This window comes from Takifugu flavidus, chromosome 6, assembly GCF_003711565.1.
Source record: "Takifugu flavidus isolate HTHZ2018 chromosome 6, ASM371156v2, whole genome shotgun sequence".
Taxonomy (NCBI): Eukaryota; Metazoa; Chordata; class Actinopteri; order Tetraodontiformes; family Tetraodontidae; genus Takifugu; species Takifugu flavidus.
Window position 1 is genome coordinate 4,978,802 of NC_079525.1, and position 24,742 is coordinate 5,003,543.

The 24,742-nt window shown below is 44.2% G+C and overlaps 2 protein-coding genes across 4 annotated transcripts in view; both read right to left on the minus strand.

The window, feature by feature from the left end:
* The window catches only part of LOC130526998 (voltage-dependent T-type calcium channel subunit alpha-1I-like), a 36,108-nt gene extending 28,663 nt beyond the window's left edge, over window positions 1–7,445 (minus strand). The window contains exons 1-3 of one of the 3 annotated variants that reach the window (XM_057035011.1): window positions 6,585–7,445; window positions 5,325–5,369; window positions 4,479–4,743 (exon numbers count right to left, since the gene is read on the minus strand). In XM_057035011.1, coding sequence (XP_056890991.1) covers window positions 4,479–4,743; window positions 5,325–5,369; window positions 6,585–6,614 — 340 coding nt within the window. In that variant the 5' untranslated portion in view covers window positions 6,615–7,445. The remainder of the gene's footprint in view (window positions 1–4,478; window positions 4,744–5,324; window positions 5,370–6,584) is intronic. The other 2 variants (XM_057035009.1, XM_057035010.1) reach the window with 2 other exon arrangements.
* A 4,206-nt stretch (window positions 7,446–11,651) lies between these two features.
* LOC130526999 (E3 ubiquitin-protein ligase RBBP6-like) lies at window positions 11,652–24,555 on the minus strand. The gene is made up of 20 exons (XM_057035012.1): window positions 23,507–24,555; window positions 22,966–23,065; window positions 22,442–22,481; window positions 20,321–20,362; window positions 20,117–20,205; window positions 19,914–20,010; window positions 19,676–19,818; window positions 19,418–19,590; window positions 18,695–18,798; window positions 18,277–18,605; window positions 18,137–18,197; window positions 17,998–18,055; window positions 17,739–17,793; window positions 17,335–17,661; window positions 17,107–17,193; window positions 15,397–16,963; window positions 14,109–15,247; window positions 13,814–13,884; window positions 13,632–13,719; window positions 11,652–13,425 (listed from the first exon to the last, which is right to left on the minus strand). Exons 1-20 carry the CDS (start codon window positions 23,670–23,672, stop codon window positions 12,462–12,464), a joined length of 5,700 nt encoding a protein of 1,899 aa, XP_056890992.1. The 5' UTR covers window positions 23,673–24,555; the 3' UTR covers window positions 11,652–12,461.
* Window positions 24,556–24,742: the final 187 nt, after the last annotated feature.

The following is a 24,742-nucleotide window of genomic DNA, read 5'->3' on the forward strand; positions in this document are numbered from 1 at the left end:
TGTGAGTAAATGGTGAATGCAAAAAAGTGCTGAATGGGTGATGGGATGCATTCAACAGCCAAGGACGCATGCATAATAAAGCCCAGAGCACACATACACGCAGTCCCCTTCCTGGACACTTTGCTCTCGAGAGGGCAGAAAAATTAATGAGAGTACAATCCTTTATCACCCTTGAGACAGAGTGAGGGAGTCAGAATAGAGGAGAGAGGGGACAGACAGACAGACGGACAGACAGACAGACAGGGAGGGAGGGAGGGAGAGAGGGAGCAAAAGGAAGAAAAGACAGTGAACAGACAGAGGGAAAGAAACTGGGCAAAGAAAGAGAGAGGTGGCAGGGTGGCAGAAAGAAAATGAGGAAGAGGTGGAGACAGTAGAGAGACAGTAGAGAGAAAGAGTGAGACAATGAAAAAAGAGAGATGCAGCAAGAGAGGAGAGGCTAATCCAGTGTTCTCCCTTTGCTGTGGTTGCCATGGGAACCCCCATCTCACCGTGGGAACTGACTTCTGAGTTTCACAATCCTCTCGCATCCTGTCTCGACTGGAACACAATTAATACGCACGCAAACACATGCACAAACAAACAAACGTACTCATGCAAACACACACACACACACACAAATTGGTGTCCTCCAGCAGAACTCCTGCTGAAGCAACGTTTCCTCAGTGTTGAGAAGTCCTTTAATTCTACTCCATCCATGTAAGTTACAGCAGCTTGAGTATCCTCATGTTCCCAAGTAATAAACACACGTGCACAGAGGAGCACAGGCACATGCGTGCATGGTTAAACGAGGGACGGGGCAGGGTCAAGGTGTGAGTGATAGATGAGATGCGGGTATTAGCACAGTTAGCCCATCGTTCACCATCAGTGACAACACATCAGAGGAGTGACCTCTCCTCCCATTCTGGGTTTGATTCACTCCCTTGTCTCCCCTCACACTCAACCTTTCACTCTCTCATTTTCCTCTACAGTCATTTTTCCCTCTCTTTGGCCCAATTATTTTTGTCTGTGCTGCGCTCCTCCTGCTCTCCCTCTGCAGCTCGCCCTGTATATAGAGCATAATTTCCCATTTTCATTCCGTATTTCTTTTTACGCTCTTATCCCTCCTCATGCACAGGGTCTGATCTCTTTGGAATGTAGTTTAGCTTGACTGTTTCTGCCATCACCACGTACAACTGCCCTGAGGCCTCTCTGTGTCTCTCAGAAACCCGAGTGTCTGCCAACAGATAAACTGCAGCTACACTTAATAATTAACATTGTTGGAGAGTCAGAGGTACAGGTGGGAGATACAGCGAGGACGAGGTGGATGAGATAAAAATGAAGAAAGGGACGTGTAGTAATAAAAGGTAAAGATTAAAAAAATGCTGTCTAAACAACTAAAATGGCTTTTCTTGCCCTCATATTCTCCATTTTCCACGGCCAGAACCATGTTACCGCCTCAGCCTCCTCATATCCACCGGTTCCCCATCTCCTTGAGTGCCAACACAGGTGATAAAGGTCAGCTAGACATTATAAATCAAATCAAATCACGTCACCCTGATCTATCTGGCAGCAAGTTTGGATGAAATACGATGCTACGGCCAGTAGAAGGAACACTTTCATGGGCATTGCCCATTAAAAAACAAGGATCTCTGGGACACATGCCTGAACACAGGATTTGGCTGAATTCTCCACCCCACTGTGAACATAATGTTGTACACCAACACACTGTAAGTATAAATTAGGAATCCCACTGACACAGGATGCTTAGCTTCTTATATCCATGAGGTGAGAAGCAGGGTACTCTATTCACAGCAACTGTGGAGTGTTTCTAACGGCAGCTACCCCCCGGGGACGTTCTGAGGGAAGTTCTTAAGGTCAGTACTGGTTTTGGTTCAGATTTGCACCGACAGAAGGAGCTTGGTAGGTTAGGACATGCATGAGTGATTCATTATTGTAGCAAAAGTTATTAATATGGGTGTTTCTATTTGAAATGCAAATTCTGTATACAGGCTCATGCTTTATCAATGAATAACGGCATTAATTATGACTCAAAAAAACGGATCAAGCGTCCCTTAGTTAAATCGCTATTGATGTAATAAATATGAAAAACCGGTTGAGTCCATAAAGGCAAACCCCTGTGTCGGAAATGAATGAGCAACCTGTTCACTAACTTCCTCATGCTCTTTGCTGCCCGAACACACACTTTTACCCTGGAATCCATATACAGAGACTTGGTTAAAGATAACCTAATTAAGTTCAAAGACTTTGATGGGCCGTGTCTGTAGCTGTGCTAATGAAAATGAGAGAGGGAGAGAGTGTCCGCGTCCAAAAGATGGGCCAACTTAAGTTAGCGTCAAGTTAGGGAGCGCGCTGACTCCACCCCTTATGAGTGTGACATGTGGTAACCATGGAAACACATGCCGAAATCATGTTAATTGGCTGCAATGATTCTGACAGCTCACCCTACTTTGAGTAACACCTCCTCTCATCCACCGTCATCTCCCAAATATCCACACAAACACACACAGACACACCTCAACGCAATTAAGATGCAGTTTAGGAGAAGGAAGAAATTGGAAAACCAGGGCCCTGATATTAAGGAAACAGTGACGGAAGAGAGAAGAAAGAGAAAGAAAAGGAGAGGGAAAAAGGCAAGCACAGGAAGGTACTTGTAGAGGAGTGACAGATACAGCTTTTCTCATCTTTAAACAAAAGGAAATGCTCTGAATGTTTCATGCACTGCTGAATAAGTCATGCCCGATGTGTGGTGTTTCTGCACATGCATGTGTTTGCACGTGCGTGTTTCTGTACCCGTCACACGTCACTCTTTAAAGAGAGTGATAACTGTCACACAGATGCCTCAGCACTTTATGCTTGTTCCACCCTCAACACCTACAAAAGAAACATGAAGAAACCCGCGCAGCTCGGCAAGAACCAGAACCTGTGACAGGGTAGGGAGAAAAAAAAAGCCCAGGTTGTCGCTGCTGTTCCAAATCAGCCTCCTGGATGTGAGGCAGGGTTGAGGGCTGTATGCTGTGATGTAAACAAGGCGCAGAGGGTTGGTTGTGATTCTAAGTGGAAGGAAATGACAGCGGAGGAGATAGGAAATTAATTCGTAATATGTTCCAAGTGCAAAAATTGCAGAAAGGAAGGCACAGTCACATCAGGAAAAGTGATACTTGTAAAGCTCTTGGGAACTGCCCTGCCACGTCCCCCCCGACCCCCCCTCCACCCCATTAATACCCCTGTCCGCATGGATTGCTCCCTTTGCAAATAAGTCACAGAAGGATAAGCGCAAGAATAAAGTATTTAAGGACCGAATGCATAAATAAACATAAAATAGGGCAACAGCCATGTCGCATGGAGATGCGAACAGTTACGGGGCGGACCGAAACACAAGGTCATAAAAGAAAAAAAAGACAAGCAAACGGAAGTAACCAGGCCGATGGGGCCGAACTACACTGTTGCCAAGCAACCAGGTGATTCCTCTAAAGAGCCTCTCCGTGGGAGATTCCCTAGTTTGCGTGAGGGCATTCACTCACCGGTGTGCATGTGCGCGCACTCAGGCATGTGTCTGCGAGCGAGTTTCACGAGTTAGCGTGGACTCAGTGATCAGACAACGTTCTGGGATGTGGTCCTGCTGGTAACAGCCCAGCAGGCTACAGAACAGCATGCTCCATGGCATTTGTAGTTATTTTATGTCTTTTTACTTGTGTGCATTTTACTTATTCAGCAATTATGTATTTATATTTCATAGAGCGCACACAATGCTGACAGGGGGAAATATTATAAGATGTGCGTAGACATCAGAATAAGACACAAACACTGGCACACACAGACTCATAAGGAGTGGAAAATACTCAATTTGGAAAGCTTTGACAAATCCCTGAGGTGTTGCTGACGTTTATGCATGCCTCAGTGTATTCATAGCTGCTCGCTCTCTCTCTCTCCGTCTCCCTCTCGCCCAGACTCACATATACACACAGATAGCTACACACTTGCTTTCATGTTTATGGCAGAAGTGGATTGAGGCTGTGACAGAGAGTGAGAGACAGGCAGAGGAACAGGAGGTGAGTCGATGAGGACAGAAACAGAGCGAGGGTGGGACCGTTTGTGTCTCCTTATGCTGCGTACACGGAGGTCAGTAACAATGCCACTGACTGACTATAACCCTAGAGATTCATTAAAGCCTGTCACTATGGAAACCTCCAATCAGGGGGAAAAATGTTAGACATCTTTTCCTATAGCTAATGGGTCCGAGGAAATACCTGAGTTCTTCCAAGCACAGACACACACACACACACACACACACACACACACACACACACAATGCAAGCCTCCTTCCCGTCTCCCGTGTGTTTAGACGTAAAATAAACAGTGATGTGGCAGGTGCCACGGCGTTACAATACCATTGAGAAAGTGCAGAGCTAAAGCACAAACAGACAATGTCTCTTTCGTATTATAAACACAAACGTGCACGTTAGCGGCTGGTCAAAGATATGGGTGGCAGACAGCACGAAGGCACCAGGACCGGGGTGGGCTGGTTTGGGTCAGAGCCAAAAGCACCACCGGCGCTAGAGACGGGTACGGCAGCTCGTCTTTCTCCTCTTCCTCCTCTTCCGCCTCAACTGACACGCGCACCTTCTCCTCCTCCTCCTCCTCCTCCTCCTCCTCGTCCCCGTCTTCTTCTGGTGGTTCTCCGCTCTGCTCACGTGGGTCAGGCTCCTGGACGCCTGTCATGGCTGTGCCGTGAACAGCCTGAACCTTAAAAAAAGGAAGTGAAAGGCACCAGCAGACGGGTTCAGGAGGCATCGCCATACGGCCACACGGGCCCATACCATGTTTGTTATCTTCACAAAGTCAGAAGGCCAGACAGTCCAGCCTGTCGTTCCGTGCACAAGAGCCTTCCCAAAGCACATTAAATCTGTCTGTTTTTCTCAGAAGGGTAACTTTCAAAAGAACCCACAAGCCATCGGTGCAGGAAACAAGTCTAAATAAAAGCAAAGGGAACGATTTAACGGAGCACTTTAGAATCCTTCCTGATAATCCCACGGGTGTAATTCAGCAATGACAACAAGCCATTACACTTGTTTTTAATCCAGACCAGATTAAAACAATCTGAACATACAATGCCTTTAAAAAACAAAAAAAAAAAGGGCTTTTGCAATTAAAAAAATAAAGCACCAGGACAATATGAGTTATTTATTTTTAAATTAAAATTTGTCTGCATTTGCACTAATTGTACTTACGTGTATATAAGTGTATATAATTTCCTTGAGCTCCAATTTAAGATAAAATCTGGTGAAAGCGCTGACATTGTCAAGCAGCCTGTGGTTAATACTTACAATAATGACTGGAGTTTCTTGAAGCACTGGCATGTCATGCAGGAACTGTCAAATTGAATGATAATCTCAGTTTATATTAAGAGTGTGTGAGCAGATTCATTTCCTGTCTTCAGATTTCATTTACTCTTAAATTACATCCCATCTTTTGATTTATTAGACACGATGTAGCAGAATTTGGCCAAAATGAGACTTAGAGCACATATTTTCACAGAGCAAATGTGCCCCAATGGTTCACTTTGGTTATTCCTTTGCCTATTGATCATCTGAGATTGAGAAAAATCACTTCCACTGGTCTGCCCATTGATTATTATATTAGAGAATTAGCTGGATTACTGTAAAATGGACACAAAGAAGACTCCCTTGATGTAGCACTGGGCTGGTCAGTGCAGGAACATAAGGTATAGACAGGAGCGCTGACATGTTACTTCTCTGCGTAGCGAGAGCGAGTGTATCAGCGTTTCATGAAATAACAAGAGTGAGTCTGCCAGGATCGTCCATCCTCGCGTGTTTTCATGATGGGCACAGGCACAGCCTTGACTGTCTGAAGCTTTTGGTTGGGACTCAATAGTAATTGCTGGGCAGGCACCGGTTATATCCAAGAGCTGCTCTTCTCCACAATAAAAACCTGCTGGGCGCAAAACATAAAAGGCACACTTGTGCCTCTCTCATTAACACTCCTTCAAACCGTCATATCAAATCTCAATCGGCTGCAAAAAGGCAGCGTACCCCTGACCATAACTGACATTCGATGGAACCATCATCAAATATTGCAGCGTTCCTTCTGAGAATCTGCACCAGCTGTTCACTAAAGCCACAGCAAATAACATGTGTTCAGATATTTTGCCTCCTTACTTATGCACATGCTCCTAAATGTCAAACCTTGTCATAGCGATGAGGCTTTCTTGAGCTCAGAACTGTAGATTACATAAAAACAACATTCTATAAAAGTCTAAATATTATGGGATTTTAAAACACACACACACGCGGAGACCCGCATTAGAATGAGGTGTCTCTAACTTGGTTGACAGCGTAGGCAGATCATAACTTCAACCTTAAAACACTTTAAATCTTTAATTTTGTGTTAGAAACACCGCCATCGACGGCGCGACATGACCGGATCCGAAGGCTTTCTTTTGTACCACAGCCAATCACCTGGCGCACAATAAGAAGCTCTAATTGCAAAAAAAAAAATTAAAAAAAATAATGAACTCGCATAACATTGGAACACATTGAAAACAAAACTTTAATCGCGGTCCTTACCAGGAAGCAGGGTCCATCCACCAGCGTCATTCACTTTGTGTCCGCCGTGCGCCCTGAGCTCCAGGAGCCCCGGTGCTCCATCCGAGGGCAGCGCTGCCTCCTCCCCTCAAAATCCAAACTCCGTCCGTCAGTCGGGAGGAAAGAACAAGAGGAACAAGAAATCAGCAGAATGCGACGCAGAAGTTGTGATAATTGTGGAAAGTAAAGTTGTGACGGGCCAAGCGGCTTCCCGTGCGCCTGCGTCCCCTCAGCCGCTGGACACTCTGCCGTGTCAGGCACCCGAGTTCAGGCGCTCCGCGGAGAGGCAGAGCGCGTCAAGCCCCGCAGAGAGCCCACCGGAAGTGCAGCCATTTTGCCTTCAAAATAAGTCAGGCTAGTCCCGGAAGCTCCGCAAGCACATCGATCATAACTAGCTAGCTTATTAGAACCTCAGCATGACGTCACTGATGTTACGGTAGAATTCTAGCTATTTGACTTTAGAGGTCAATTTTATGTACGTTGTATTCTTTTCAATATTCCACATGTTTCCCCCAACGCACAGTTGCTGACTTTTAATTTAACAGTTAATAAAGTTACGAGTGATATTAAGGTGTTATTCTGGATGTATTTTAGGGCATGATATTTAGCAAATTATGCTACATAGGAACTCCTAAATTACTTGCCATTGACAGTGAATAGTTGCACATTTTCCCCAGGATTTTTTCTATCTACTTACGGCAAACCACCTTTGTTGACTCCTTTGTTCCCAATCAAATAAGTCGGGTGTGAAATCACCCCATCACCATGAGAGTACACTTTGAGGAAGCCGTGCTAAAATTTTAATTAAGGCTCTGTTCCATTTATTATGGCGCAGATCCAAAATGCGTGGGAGTAACGTCTCAAGTTATCTGACCTAAATGGGATGCAGCCTCACTTAGTGTCGCAGGGAAAACCTGCTCTGACCCCAAAATGTCTCGTCGTAATGGCTTTAAAACGCGGTCTCTCTCGCAATTTATAATGCACAGTGGCGTCTGCAAGTTTTATTTTGTAGAAACTTGTTTTACTTAATAATGATAACTTGACAATAATGGAACCAGTCAGAGCATGTGACTTTTCCTCCTCTGCTGTGCTAGCACCCTATTCCAATACCTGTGTGTGTGTGTGTGTGTGTGTGTGTGTGTGTGTGTGTGTGTGTGTGTGTGTGTGTGTGTGTGTGTGTGTGGGTGGAGGATGCTGCTGTCACATAAAAAATGAGGTTTCACAGTCACATACTGTAAAGCAGGATGTCAATTTACAAAAGCCAGAGGTATGGCAGTGCTCCAACACAATATGTTTAAAGCAGCTAACACTATTAGGGGCCAAGCAATTAATAATGACAAACACGCAACCAGCCCTGTGCCATAAGATTGTTAAAAATGAGACCAGCATGCTGTCCAGAGTGTCTGTGGTTGTTTTTAAATATTGTATTATCAAAGTAATGGTGTGAACATTGTCTGCTATGTAGAATAAAGTCGATAATTTGAGACAAAAATACAATGAAAGAAAAAAAACACGCAAATGTGGTGAAATAGAAGTACAGAGTGTGACAAGTAAGTATTTGCCCCCATCTTTTTTAATGATAGCATAATTTTTACTGAATATAAATTATATATATATGACAGCAAAAAAAGGTATCATCAGGAAATTGTGATGCTGCTCACTTCTGTGGGGACTCATCCAATTCCCAAAAGGCCCCCTGGCAGCCCCCAGATACCATTTATGGAAGTAATATTTAAATTGTTTTCTGGTGATGTATTTAATGTTTGCACTCTATTAGATATAAAAAAGAGTCCCACTGTGCTGTGTGGAGGCTATGATGTTCAGTACGTGCTGCAACATAAATTTGGATAGATTAAAGAAACAAAAAGAAAAAAATACACTTAGAATCTCTGAGTTAATCTTTTGGGCAGTGGGTGTTCTCATTTGGCACAGACGCCACCAGGTAGATGCTAAACTCTCTCTGAAAAGAGCCCACTTAGCTGTCTTAAAGCTGCATTTAAGTAAAAACGGATGTGGAATGAATGTAAGTACAGATGTGGCAACAGTTGCCTTGATTTAATTAGCTGGCCTATTAAAACTGTTCTCCGCACACAACACAGTGATTAAATTACATTTTGCTCTTCCAAAGGAGCAGTTTTATGCTTGCATGTGGCTAAACTGGAGCATCTGAACTGTTCCGCTTGGATCATTTCAATTTAGCTTGCTGCCCATTTGCATATGGTGATGGTAACCGCGGGGAAGTTGTGATCCATTGATCGCTCTCAATGAGTTAAAGGATTATGTAAGTCAGTCTGTTTTATCCTCTAGACTAGAGCCTTAAATATCAATAAATTTGCTTTGGTCCCAACAACTGGACTTGGCAGGCAGACAAACCATGGGATTCAGGACCAGTAAGGCTACAAACTAAGAATAGATGTTCACTCAGTGTAGGGAAACACCGTGCAATACCTAATCATACGCCCACGGAACACAAGTCTCCTCGCAGCTCTCATAACTCCGACTGTAGCACACATCAAACACATTGCAACTACAGTTTAAGATATCTGGGACACGTGTGTGTGTGTGAGTGTGGACCTCTGCAGCCGATGGATCTGTGTGCGTTTGTGTGTTGGTTGTGTGTTTTCATGAGTTTTCCCTCTGATTCCAACTCATCTCATCATCTTGTGTAAGTCAGGCAGGACTTTTTCTGCTCGACGGGATCATTTCATGCATTTTTTACTCCAGCTCTCTCACTTGGGCGTGTTCAAATGCTTTACATTAGTTCCTGCAATACACACTTCCGCACACACGCACACGCACACGCACGCACGCACACACACACACACACAAAGAAATGGACAGAAATACATTCCATCTATTATCAGACAGAGAAAGTATCTAGGACAAACATTTGCTGTTTGTAAGCGCCCTTTGGGTGTGTTTCCATGGTGACCAGCACACAACATTATATATGGGGAAGTATTTAAATCGGTGGTGTTGTCACAAACACACACACACACACACACACAACCACACACAAACTGCGGGTTCAATCATTGATCAATAATACTGATTGGTCTTCTATACTGCCATGACAACCACATGAGGTCACACACACACACACACACACACACGCACACACGCTCATACTGTACATAGGAGCAGTATAACTGTCTTTCTTGACCTTGTTACTTTAGTAATGTCTGAAGGGATCAGCACACACACACACACACACACACACACACACACACACACACACACACACACACAGGTCAGCAGTGTTGGTGTCAACTTAAAGTTTCGGTTTTCAGAGCGGTGGGGGGAGGCAACTCTAATTATCTGTGTTTGCTTGCAGCAATTTGAAAGTTCTCTTTCAGGTATTTACATTCACGCTGATTTACGCTGTTGTGAGTGTGACTCATAGAGGCAGCGTCCCAACAGTCACGCTGTGCTCACACTTCAATAATGAAGGACGTGGAACAACGTGGAACCTAAATCTACTGTAGAAGACTGGGAATTAGAGCTACAGTCGAGCTTTACCGATATCTTCTGCGTGCATCTCTGTAGTTTCCCACGCACATGTTATTTTTTATTTTACATGCTTGGAGAGATTCTACAGTATAGAAATAAAAGGGGCTCATTCTTTTAATTAATTTCATGAGAATCTGTCAGGGATTCTGCAGTCTCCTTGTACTCCCCCGGCTTCTTCCGCCCCACGTCTTCCAGCACAAATGCACCGTGGTCCATACAGATGCATGAGCAGCCATGCACACGTAGCCAACATCTTTCATAAACATCACAGTTATGACGGGAAGATAAGAGAGAGATAAGCTGAGAAGCAGTCAGAGGAGAAACATCTTTTCTGACAACTGGCAGAAGTGAAGTTGCTTAGCAACCTTTGGCCTTGATGACAGGAAGTGATGTCAGGTTTGCGAGAGCGGTGGAAAAAAAGAACAAACCAAAGAGACACACCAACACACAGGCTGATAACAGGTGCAAACAGTCCAATTTACACCTGAAACGTCTAGTAAACATACTGGGCATGTTAAGATTTCCTAACTGATCTTTAATACTAGGGTTAGCTTGGTTGTTACCCTCCTTGCTAACACTTCTTCGTTCTTTATTCTCATATGACATTGATTTAGTCACAGTCGAGTCATTTGTACATGTTTAACAGTGGAAGGGATGAGTTTTCAAAATGCATCAAGATACAATCACTTATATTTAAGATGAATGTGGCGAAACTGTACTTCAGTGGTCTCCCCGATGGCTCAGAAGGGCCCTCAGGCCTTGACACACATGCAGCCACACGTGTTTAGACACACACACATTCTTAGTGAACATTAGAGGAAGGAAGATGAAAGGAATAGCGAGCTATTCTGGTAATCTGGGCAGGGGCTAAAACAATATATTAATCTCGTGTGATGGTCTCACTGATCTGAGTCCATTAAGGATGACCTTAAATATGTATTATATATCACACACTGATGCACAATGCACGGGCTAAGCTGGGGTGCACTTTCAAATACAGCTGTTTGAGGGAAAATGCATCTGCCGCTCGCTGATCTCAGTGGTCCCTCACCCTGTCTGTGAACCCATCTTCAGCCTCCTGCTTATGATCCACCAGTCATGCTTGTGTGTGTGTGTGTGGTGTGTGTGTGTGTGTGGGGGGGGGGGGGGGGGGGGGGGGTTGCAGATATATCAACTAGTTTGTTGTGACAGCCTTTCACCCCAAGTATATAAAGTGGCAGGGCTTTCAGCGCCACGCAGTGGTCACTGCGCATCACTGCAGCAACTCTTCCTGGCAAGTCCCGTTTCAATTATTCACGCTTGAAGAATAATTAATCAAAACGAGCCCAAATCTGACTACTCTTTCCAAGGATCTGTTTAAAAAATTATAATTCTTTTTTCATCTAAGCTGCCTATTCCAGTCGTTACCCATTTTTTAGTTTCTATGAAATTTGTACTTTATGAGCAATTAATGATGGCAATGTAATTCCACACTGAATAAGTTGCCATCTTTTGTGTTTATGTATACAACAACAAGGTGAAATACAACAAACACACACCTTTATTCTTTCAAGGACTTTTTAATAAAAAAATTAACAACTAATTAATAGGAACAAGTCCTCCAACCTGTACAACCGAACAGTTGCCGCTGCACATTCAGAACATCACACCGGCTGATCTGCCATTATTGACACATCCGTGATCAATACGATCCAGTGCAGTATAGAGGCACAAGCCTCCATCTTCAGATCACATTCTTGATTCAGCTTTGTTTTAGTACATTAATCAATTATAAATTCTACATAGTTTGCATTTGATTCGGGTTAAGAAAAGCAACTCGGAAAACAACTTGGCTGGCACGAAGTGAAATAAAGCAAAGGATCAATTTTTGATATTCATGTGCTAAAACAATACAAAACCTATGTAGAGACCTTCAAAGAGAGCTTACAACAGCTCGTAGCATATACATTTATTCAGAAACCATGTATTAAGAGAACACGGGGAATTAAACCAGGGAAGAAAATATTAGGTGGGACTATTCACAAGCATACACAAGCAGAGAAACAGCAATTTACCACTGTGATATCGATCAGTTCCCTGAGTACAGTTGATCATCTTTAATCGTTTCAGTGCCATCAGTTGTTGTGGCCCTGTGAGCTCAAGTTAGATCTACACACACATACCAGGTCTCCCAGTGAGGTTCTTATGCGACGCCGTTGAAAACGAGCAGTAGTTTTAATTCTGTGGCCCTTCGCTCAAAAGTACCATCTGCAATAGTGTTAATGTGAGAACACGGGCACGGACAGTCAAAAACACCTGTTTCATCCTGAATGGCACACACATCAACGCCACTGGCTTCTTGAAGTCGGCTTAAGACGGAGCCCCTTCCTGCGTCTTCTCTGCCTTCACCTCCTCTTCCTCCTCCTCTTTGTCTTTGTTCTTTTTGCGCTTCTTTTTCTTGTGTTTGCGCTTGTGTTCTCCCTTGTCCTGGCTTTTGTGCTTGTGTTCTCCTTTGTCCTGGCTGTTGTGCTTCTTCTTCTTCTTGTCCTTGTGTTTTTTCTGCTTCTTCTGTTTCTTTTTCTTCTTGTCCGTGGCTCCCGAGCCGCTGTGATTGCTCAGGCTTGGGCTTTGGGACTGCTGGCTCTGGGACGGGCTCAGGCTGGCGCTCCTTCCTCTCTCCGTGTCGGAGCCCTCTCCTTCGCTGTAGTCCGGTACGAACGCCGCCTCGTCCGTCTCGCGACCCAAGTCAGAACACAGTCGTTGTCTGCGAGGCTCGGGGCCGCGGCTCTCGTCTCTTCCTCCGGAGCCTCTGTTTTCTGGCCTTCTCTCCTCTTTTCCCGTTCCCCGCCCCTCCTCTCTGACGGGATCTTTCCCTTCCTCTCTGTCCAGCTCCCTCGCGGTTTTTGTTTTTGATGTTTTATCGGAGGTCGCCTGGGCCGTCCTGACTGCTCTGCTTTCATCCCTCTGTGTTCTCCCTTTTTTATCCTCTCTTATTACTCCTCTCTTCGGCTCCTTACTTCCATCCCGGGAGTCATTTCTGGGAAGTTTAGGCGCTTCAGACTGCAGCTCTTTAACTCTTTGCTTCTGAAGCACTGGTGAGGGCACAGCGGGAGCACTAAGTTCATTTTCCAGGGCTTCTTCATCGTCCTCTCTCTCCCACTTGGAGCGAGGCGGTGGCTGAATGAGCGGCTCCTCTCTGACCGGGCTCGGCACCGGACTCACAGTCGGTGTACGTTTAGAGCAGGCGGTGGGACTAGTCGAAGGCGGCGCCGTGCGTTTGGAGGATGGAGGATTCCTGTCTTTCTCTGCATCCTGCTTTACCTCTTGGGTTGATCTAATATTAAGAAAAACAGTTGTTTAGATGAGATGATAGTCATGGGTGTATTGCCTGTGTTCAGTACTATACCCGTATTTATTTTTATTTATTTTTAAATCAGCATGTTAAACGTCACCTGAGACTAGACAAATGAGACCCAACAGCATTTTACTGATCAAGATTTAGCATATGGGTTTGAGAGATATTTCTGCTACAATACGCACATGGAGGAGCTCCCAGAGTGGCCTGACAGGGCCTTGCGGCTGATACGGGGCTTATTTCTGACGGCAGAATCCTCGCCATCTTTCGGTGCTAGAACAGGAGGGACAGACAGGAAATGTTCTCAGGGAGGTGACAAGAGACAATAGTCAGAACCGTCACTGCTCTGCAGACAGACTTAAATTACCTTCTTTGTGAAGTGCAGGTGGTTTTTCTCCAGAGGGAGGGCCTCTCTCTGCTCTGTCCCTGGATACACTCCTGGGAAAAGAGCAGAATATAATCACATGTCCATGACAACAAGTAATTAACTAAAGACTCTGAAAAGGTTACGATAATAGCACAGCCATTAATTCAAATCTTGTCAAATTAATCAAATCTGTCACTTTTGCCAGATGTTCAGAGACTTCTCCTACTATTTCCTTTAAATATTATACTGTATGCTGCATTTTCAATGATGAATATGTATGAGAATGTTGACAGACCTGTTAGGTTTGGTAGTTCTGCTCGAGCCTTCCCCTCTGTCCTGAGAGGACTCTTTCGACTTTGGCTGGTTGTCAGCATTTCTCCTGGTGGTGTCCGACTTCTCTCTGATGGTCACTTTGTCTAGAGAAACAGATCTCCCTCCCGTCCCGCCACTACCAGAGTTCTTTCGTTCTCTCCTAACAGACCTCTCTCCCTCAGAGTCTCTCTCCAGTGATGTGGATGCCTTCTGGTGGCTTGACCCAGAAACTCGTTCTCTGTCTCGCTCGGACGCCGTCCCTCTGTCCCGCTCGGACGCAGCGCCTCTGTCCCGCTCGGACGCAGCCCCTCTGTCCCGCTCGGACGCAGCGCCTCTGTCCCGCTCGGAAGCCGTCCCTCTGTCCCGCTCGGAAGCCGTCCCTCTGTCCCGCTCGGACGCCGTCCCTCTGTCCCGCTCGGACGCCGCCCCTCTGTCCCGCTCGGACGCAGCCCCTCTGTCCCGCTCGGACGCAGCCCCTCTGTCCCGCTCGGACGCAGCCCCTCTGTCCCGCTCGGACGCCGTCCCTCTGTCCCGCTCGGACGCAGCCCCTCTGTCCCGCTCGGACGCCGTCCCTCTGTCCCGCTCGGACGCCGTCCCTCTGTCCCGCTCGGATGCAGCCCCTCTGTCCCGCTCGGATGCAGCCCCTCTGTCCCGCTCGGATGCAGCCCCTCTGTCCCGCTCGGATGCAGCCCCTCTGTCCCGCTCGGATGCAGCCCCTCTGTCTCGCTCAGACGCCGTCCCTCTGTCTCGGTCAGACGCAGGGATCCTCTCTCGGTCAGACACTGTCCCCCTGTCTCGGTCAGACACTGATGTTCTGTCTCTCTCTCTGTTCATTCCTAAACTTCTTTGTTCTCTGTCCAGGTCCTGCTGTCTCTCTCCAGCACTCCCTGGTCTTTCTTTGGAGACTCCCCTGTCAGCAGAAGCTGGACGCTCTTTTCTACCCGAGCATTCGATACTACTGCTGCTGGGTCGATCACCATCAGATGTGTGAGCAGATGCCGACTGGTCTGAGGTGGATGCTGTTTTCTCAGGACCTGGAGGTGCTCTGTCCAAGGCTGTCGTCTCGGTGCTGTATTTTCTCCCCAGATCTCTGTTTAACTTGATCCTCCTCTGCACCAAAGGCTTTAAACAAGGGGAAAATGTGATTACAAAAGCTGCAGCTGATCAGAGGCAGGACTAATGTGAAACCACTGTATTATTAGATCATTATTACACATTTAAGCAAGGGCTTGAGCAAGAAAAGCCAGTAAAGAAACAAATGGTTAACCTACCTGCAGGTCTATTAGTGGTCTGATGGGTCCTCGATCTACATCTCCACGCCCCATCTCACGACTGCCTGGTAAGGGAAGAAGAGCAGGCCTTTCAAAGTGTGGGAGTCTGTTGAGGAGGGGCTGGTGAGACATGTGTGGGTGGGACATAAGATCACCCCCCAGATTGTCTGTTCGCCTTAGTTTTCCAGGAGGAGAACCGAGTAATGACCGACTGTCCTCTCCCATTCTGCGCCGACTGTCCAATGGGGGGGCGAGTTCATGTCCGTGTTGATTGGGGAGAGGAAGGAGACCGCCGGCTTGTGGAAGGTCTCTTCTCCCTCGGATGTCGTGACTGGGTTGAAGGCCATCGTGCACTGAAGGATGATGGAGTGGTGGGTTCTGAGAAGACAGCGGGGGGGTTTTAAGCAGGCCAGGCCTCGCTGTAGAGCTTTTGCTCTTTTCCTTTTTGGGATTAGTCGATTTGGTGGCATCTTCTTGTTTTACTTTGAGTGTTTTCAGTGGTTTAGAGGCAGTAGATGATAATGAATCCTTTTTGTTCGTCACTCCATCACCATTCTTCTTCTTTATCTTGTCACTCTTGGATTTAACACTTTCAGTCTTGACTTTGGCTTTCACCTTTTGATTTTTCTCTTTCCTGTTTTTATCAGATTGGGGTTTGGATGCAGACTTGGCTGAGGGTTTGGTTGCTGCACTGCTTTTAGAGGCTGGAGATTTTGTTGCGTCACCTGCTTGAGGCCTTGAGGACACTGGGGGTGTTTTAACTGGAGATGGAACTTCATCCATGGGTTCATCCCGGACAGGTGTCGCATCACCCCTGTCGATGGACTGCTGGGATGACTCTTGTTCATCCCCAGGTTTCTTCTTTTTCACTTTCTTGGTTTTGATGACTTTATTGCTGGATTTTGTCCCGGATGATGAGGAAGATGGAGGATGATGAGCTGAGGCACCTCTATCGTCTCTTCTTCCTCTCCCCTCAGGGGGATAATTTCGAGATAAGGGTGATGCTCTTTCCCTTTCTCGATCCCTGTCCCGACTGCCACGTCCTCTCTGATACAGTGATGGATGCTGGTTTTCAAAATCTTTATAGTATTTGTTGTACCAGTCAGCATACTCCTTCTCCCATTGTCTATACCTCTCTCGTTCCCAGCGATCCTGACTACCAGGACTGAGACCCTTCAGTTCATATGGAGCTAGCTCACGTGGGGGCGGTTTTCGTCCATCTGGGGTGCGGCTCCTGTAGCCTCCAGGCGAGCGAGATCGTGACCTTGACCTGTAAGGTCCTGCTCCTTCACCTCCCTCCCAACCACCTCCCCGGTAGGCGAGAGGAGACCGTGGAGAAGCAGAGCGTCTGTATCCATATGACCTTGAACGGGATCGGGTCCTGGACCGAGAGCGGCCGTAACTACGCCCATTGCGTCTAGAATACGGCGAGCGTGGATAAGATCGATCATAGGAGCGAGAACGAGAGCGGGATCGGCTTGGAGAATACGAGTAGGACCTTGATCTGGACCGTGATCTTGAACGACTATACGAGCGGCTCAAAGGAGAGCGACTATATGACCTTGACCTAGAGGAGGGAAAAGTTTAGAAAGAAAAACATGGGTGACTATGAGTAAATTAATTTAATAAATAATAATTTTATTCATTATACACATATATTTACATAGGAACTAAAACCGAGTTTGGTTTAAAGCACATTAATAAAGCTACCTGGAGTAAGAACGTCGCTGTCTCTTTGGCGCACTTCTGTACCTCATAAGAAAGTCTTTAGTAAATTCATCAAGTTTGGACTGAACTCTGCAAACATAAAGACAAAACAGCAGAAACCTTAAATGAAATTCTTATTCAACCTTAATACACAATCACGACCTCTGATAAAACCTTCAGTAAGAGTCCACACTAACTCACACTTTTTTCTGACAAATTTAAACAACTCACTTGTCCTGTCGGTGGTGTCGCTGTCTGTAGAAATCATCCTTAGAAAGGGGAGGCTGAGAGAGGGGGCCTGGAAGAGACACAAGAGGGGGCTGGGTGCCTGGTGCAACCCATGGAGGGTTGAGTACTCCCGGTCCAGGAGCATAAACAGCTTGAGGCTGATAATTAACAGGGGGAGGAGGGATTAGACCGGGACCAGAACTGTAAGGTGGGGGGTAGGCTTGTAGTGGGGGTGGGTACATGGACTGAGCTGGAAAGGCCGGAGTTATGGGTGCTGGAGGTGGAACGGTCTGAATGTGAGGGGAGGGATGGTCTCTTCCTCTGAAAGACCTGGTCAAAGAATACAAACTGTTAAAACTCATCTTACACCACAGTCAATTTCTAGATCACTGGTAGACTGGCCTCACCTCTCCCAGTGACGACCTCCACCCCTGTAAGTGTGATGGTGCCGTGACTGGTGGCCTGTGGGAGATGCAGCTTGTCACTGGATGTATTTAGTTTTAAAACCACACCTATATTATCATAATTATCTTTTCTCTTAAACAAAACAGATTACTGTTACGTTGCCATTTAATTCCAAATTAATGTAGGATAGATCAGACGCTAGATATTAAAGTACTATGCAACATATATCTTCCAGGAAATAACCTAAAATAAATCGCTTACCCGAGGACTGAGTTGGCCTCGCTGGTGGTGGATGGCCCATATTACTTAAATTATAGTTCTGTCAACCAAAAAGAAAAAGTAGAATGAGATCCAAAATTGATGTTTCTCACATGTAGTCTAGTCATGGATGCCGTCATACCTGAGAACCACTTTCTGCTTTTGATGAGCTTGTTGTCAAACTTGGTCCAGGGTCAGTTTCACTACAATGTGGACACATTTTGACCAATTAGGGTGGTTATTTTTAATCCTGGTGTTTAAATCGTCATAGCCTTAACTCACCCTGGTGGAGGAGGTTCACCGTGGTTGATCGTCTTTGGTGGAGAATGGTGGTCAGCAGCTGGTGGAGTACATGAAGCAACTTGCCCTTCAGTGGCAGAGACATGAGGAGGGGTGGGGGGTGACGGTTCAGGGGCAGGTGCTGGAGTTGGAGTTGGGGCTTGTACTTGAGTGGTGGTAGAGGGTGCACTTGTAGAAGCATTGGCGACCAAAGGGTCCTGCTGTCTTGAATGCCTGAGCAACTGAAGACGTGGTGGCGGTGGAGCCGAGTTTTGAACCAGCTTTCGTGCATGTTTGGTGTATCCAGTCTCATTTTTAAAGTTGTTTACAGCCTGCATGAAGCATTACATTTTTAAAAAAAATCACAATAAGATGAATGCAATAACTCAGCATACTGAAACGCAGATATGTGTTGGGTTACCTGACGAAGAAACTTGTTGGCTATAAGATTATCAGGTGAAACATCTGACTGCTTGCATGTATAACAGACATGTTCCTCTGATTCCAGCAGGGCAGTTCTGATGCCTGGAATAAAAAGTCTCTCTTTAGACAGTTAAAAGGGAGGAGAGTGATTTTGTACAGATGACACATTTCCCTGCCGTAAAATACTAGTACCTGTAGTTTAGTAAGCTGTTGGATCTACCAACTCAAAGTTAAGCATTTAACAATCACATAAATGAGCTTCTAACACTACCAATGCTGGCTTTGATATTTTTATTAATTTTATTTTGTTGCATTATTTCGCAAATTCCTTTGCAAGTGTACAATTGTATAAAAAAGGACCATTTTTTAGCCCCTTGGCCCAAGTAGCACAAAGCCCAGCAAAGACCCATCAACTGATTTTGGGCCTTTTACATACTCGTTATTTGAAGGAAACCCTCCTTGACATTCAGCACAGATCAACTACACAAAACAGCCATTTTACATTGTTAAGCTTTCAAATAGTCGTCTCATTTTTCTCTTACCACAAAAAAACTGATTTTGCCATCCCTTGTGTCTTTTACACCTATATTTATCTCTGGGTTGTTTGTGTTGACATTTGACTGATCCCAATAACTATCCTTTGTAACTCCCAAAATATTAATAAATGCATTTAAACCTGGAAACAGTTTGTCTTGAGTTGTTATTAAGCCAAAGAACTCACAATCATCACAGTAGCTATTCCCACAGCAGGGTATAACTACAGCGTCGACCATCAAGTCATTGCAGATCGGACATAACAGCTCATCTGGAATTGGATCTGCATCATCTTCAGATGAAGGTTGGTCTTGTGGAACAAATGGTGGGCGCTCTTTCTTTCCTTGCGCATAGGCCTCCCTGCATCAATATAGACTTTTAATTTTAAGGTCACGTCACCAAAAAAAACCACAGCAGATGTTGAGTTGGGCCGAGAGAAACATACGCATCTATCGCAGGTATTGCGTATTCGCCAGTGCTCGTCAGCATGGCTCCTTTGGTGCCAGGCTCTGCTTTGACCATGAAGCTCTGAGGAATACCCTTGCTAATCCTGACTTGTTTGGGAGCCTCCTCACTTTTATCCTGGATCTAAAAATTAAAATAAATCATGTCAAGAAAAACACGTCCCAACAATTAGGAAATTTAGTTCTAAATTGAAAGACTAAAAACAAAAACATAATTACCATCAGCATGGGGCACTGACGGATGTAGTGGCCAGCCTTTCCACACCGATAGCAGGTATAGTGAGCAGGGGGAGGTCCAACACCCCTCTTTGAATAGCTATTGAGAAAAGCCAATTAATCTTCTAAAACAAATTCCAAGTAGTAAATTGTTCAGTTAATGACGACTTCAGAGGCCTATGATAAAAAGATGGATGTATACTAACTGTATCGGGTCATAATCATGAATGGATTGAGAGATCATGGCTTTAATCTTGTCCTCCTCGGAAGCATTTGCGTCGACCAGGTTAGGAGTCTGATGGACATGATCAAGAGGGGGGGAGAAAATAATGTCAACTCTACATTAAAAGGGGGCATGTTATGTACTTAAATCCTCTTTTGGAATGATAGCCAGTATTTAGCGATACTACCTTGGCGAGTTGGGCAAGTGACATTGAAGGAGAAGAATCGGTCTGCAGGAAAATCAGAGTACAGATATTAAAAGGCATTAACATTGAACGTATAGCTATACAGCTATACATCTGCATCCAGTCCCTTCAATTTAACATTCAAGTCAATTAAACAAATGAATACCCCTGAGAAGTACCAATAATTCCATGTCTAATCACGGGAGTCATTAAATTTGTCAGTGAAAATAACCTAATCCAGAGACACTCGTGCTTGATAAAAAAAAAAAAAAAGTAAAACTTGCCACCTGGGGGGGAAAAAAGACTTTAAAAGTTAGCCCACATGCAATACATATAATGACTTATACTATAACAGAAAATAAATGACATCTAAGACCTTTGCAGTGTAAAAATACTGCTGTCTAATGTAAGCTGCATTCAATTTAGCAATGTGAATTCTGACAAAGAGCTCTGGATTCTTAAATCCAAGATTTTCATTGCCACTTATCCTTCATTATTGCAGTCCAACCCTACACTCCTTAAAATAATTCTCCAGTGATTGAGAAATAGTTCTGCTGTAGGAAGACCAGGGTGGTTCTCAAAGGAATACATCACATTGAATATTGACTTCCAATTTCTGTTAACTGGGTCACCAGTGATGTTTCAGCACCTGCTCTCCTAAACTAAATATAACAGAGTTGTAAAATTCTAAAGCTGCAGGGTAAAACCCCATTTACTAACATTATGTACAAGCATGGCACCATGCCCATTGCTTTAACATAAAAGTAACAAAAAACTGAGATGGTTCCTTGAAAAAAACGACGAGGGGACATTTTGTGTCACTGGTTAAAAGGCTTCAACATTAATGGTAAAGGATATATCAGGTTACTCATTGAACTGTGGGAATTCTAGTACAGAAAATAAATTAGGTCATTAAAAAGAGGGAAAAGCTGTGCAGCGTCTTCTGCAGGACCTGGAGGGAACAGTGCACATTGCAGAAGGCTATAGAGGGAACACACAGGGAAGTGATACAAGTGGCTCTGGCACTGACCCACGGAACAACTTTATTGAAAGGTTCTGCAGCTTACAGCTTACAGGACACACTACACCACAACACTTCTCACTGCAGCAACCATGGAATGCCTCAGTTATCAGGATATTTGGTTGACTGAAAATGTGTCAGAGCACTTTGCCATCGTGTTACAACGTGTGTCAGGGGCACAGCAGCAAACTTAGCAAGGCTAGCTCCACATTAACCCCACAAACCACAGTTTTAACGATACACTTGGAGGTTGTCACTTGAGAAGCTGAATTCAATCAAAGCATTTAACCCATTAGAAGAAAGCCTGTGAGCCTTAAATGTTTGTCTTATGAGAAGTCCATACTCAGAGCAAAAATTTGCATCTTCTGAATAACTTTAAACATGACAAAACGAGCAACATAGGTAAATGTTACGGAAAAACAGATCAGTCAAGAAATTAAGTTTTAGCACTTTTAGATGTTTAAAACATAAAGCAATGGCCCTCTTCCAGACATATTTTAGCTGTATTGTCGAACTGGAGTTAAGTACAAAAATCCCAGCCACAAGTTGCTTCATTGAGGCTGTTAAACAGATTTTTTTTTTACAAAAAATAAAATGACAGGAAAACAAAATACCATTTCTCCCATTACAAACCCCTGTTAAAACATTTGCCTGACCTAAAGCAGGCTACAAGAAAATCATTTCAATATGAAACACAGTCATTAACAATTTAAATAGTACCTTAATTGTATATCAACAATTAAACAATTTATTAGTTTGGAACATTTAAAAAAAATTAGTCTACTGTTTCCCATCTTAAAGTCATCTCTCTAAGCCATAATTTCCAACTTTAATTGACTAAACCCAAAAACATTAAACTATCTAAATGTAGGTAATTCAAGGAATGTCCAGAGAGACGTTAAGTAACATGGAGAGGTTGAAATCTGAGCACAAATGTAGCTGACACACAGTGAAAAGAAGGTACACACAACTTACATTATTAACACAATGTTCTCAAGAAAGGTGACTAAAGCCAGAAATAGAGGGAGAGTGAGAGAGGTGAGAGGAGGAGGAGGAGGAGGAGGAGGAGGAGTGTGTGTTGATTTTGGGTTTGTGTTACATACGGGTCTGGATGATCCTACTACAGCTGAGTCAGAACGATCTCTGCAGAAACAAGAACAAGGAAGAACGGAACCATCAGAATTTGGCATAAACAGACAGCTGGAGACCTATAAATGCTTATTTGAACACACTGAATATATAAAATGGGATAATCAACTGCAAATGATTGTGGTCACAACTCTAGAGTACAAAACCGCTGATGCCGAATGACATTTATTAGACATTGCACGGCAAAGTTAGACAGGAGGCCAATCACTCTGGAGGTGTCACCTCTGCACATTGCTGTCATTTTATTAAACAAAATTGTATTTGGGATCTCAAATTGCAACGGAACATGGAATGACACAAATTAAATGACTAGAATGCAAATGATACATAACATTGTCCCGTGCATTTACTGAATGGGGAGTGAGCCTTATTTATCCAACACAACCTTTAAAACGATAGCAAATAATTTCATTACCAACTAAAACATGTCTTACAGTAATCCAAATGATGATGTTGCTATATACACAAGCATACATACACAATGAACGTCCTGCCAGCAGGCTTTACTCCACCAATTGGAATGCGTCGGACAATCACTGATGAGTGTTTAGGTATGTGGGCTTTTTCATCTGTGTATTCTGCAAAACATGACAATTAACATGAAAGTGCAGGCTGACGCCACATCTTACTAAAAGCTATCCCCTTGAAAATCCAAATAATGAAACACAATTATAGATCCACTAGCCTTAAGTATATCTTAGCTATTCATTTTTCTGGCACTTGAAAGTGTCTTTATCCCATCTGATTAGGCTCAATTGTTCAACACACATAGGGATTCAAAATGCTTTATAAAAAACAGTATAGCATCTTAGAGCAAAGTGCACAACTATAAACTTAAAAACACAACAGTAGGTTCAGGGTGTCCAGTAGTTAAAACTGACCTTTGACACTGTATTTATTCCTATTTTACATGCCCCACAGACAAGAAGGTTGATATTTCGATACATCATGTCGACTTACCCAAAATAACATGAAAGAAGCTGGTTAAATGTTTAAGAATTTGCCGGGAGACAATTTACCTTCTCGCGTCTGCGCATTGGTGATCTGCAGGTCGCAGTCTGTGGCCTTGAGGCGCTCCCTGGTCATAATCTGCTTTTTAAGCTCACTGAGGGTAATATGCAGCCCATCGAAAGTGACTGTATTGTAGTCCAGTTTGGAATAAAATTTATAATGAACACATGACATTTTTACCACTTCCGTCACTCAAGCACAAGGGGAAAAAAACCAAAAACACAGGCCTGTTAACAAAACAGCGTCAACACGGAACACAGAGAGCTAGTGTAAATCTTAATTTTATTTTCTATAACGCTGGAGAAAAAAAAAACTAAATTGCGTTTGAGCTCGCCTTCGACGAAGAGTCCTTGTAACAGCAAAATAATCGATGTTTAAGGCCAAAGCGCCGCAGAACGGCGTCGTGGCTTAACAGTTCACTTTAGTCCGGTAAAATGTAACGGCATCCCACAAAATCCATGAGTCCAAACGTTAGTGCAATCTACAGCACCGGTGTAAATGAGGCCAAGTCCGTGGTGAATAGTCCGTGTGGAGGGCTGCCAGAATAGCTACCCAACAGCCTGAATTTCCTGATCAATCGTCCTTAATGGTTGTCGTTTTTCCTTCGAGAGGTAGTTGCTAGTGCTTCGTGCTCAAACAACCACAACTCATTTAAGCTGGTACACAGAACGGGTGGGTGAACGCGTGTATTTAAACGTAAAATGTGTTTTGAAGAAGGGTTGAAACAAGGAAGTAAGCTTGGGTTAGCAAGCTACGCCTCGAGTTTAGCTTAGTCCGTCACAGTACATAATACACTTGCCAAACAAAAGCTAACGCTAACTGTTTCAAGGAGCCATGCTAGCAGTACAATTCAAATGTAGACGTCGAGCAGAAGTACAAAATCCACCAATTTCACATTCGGGGCGACATATCCTGTCGAGTGAGCGTCCACATCGCAAAAGAAGTACTTGATTGTTGTGTATTGAAAGTAATCCGAAAATTAAATCCGTAAAATCCACTTCGTGTCCCGACCGCCTTTCTCCTCGCAGTTTCATCAAAATGGCGGCGCATTAAACCGGATACGACGTCTTCATCGTTACATAAATAACCGTGCCACTATAAAATATACATATAATACTACACGTCATTATATATTTATTCAAACTTCTCGAAAGCCTTTAACAGAGTTAATTTTTTCATTTTTATTTTAATTTGGTTGGCCTAACAGGTATACAGAGTTTATTGTATCAAAATAACTTAAAATC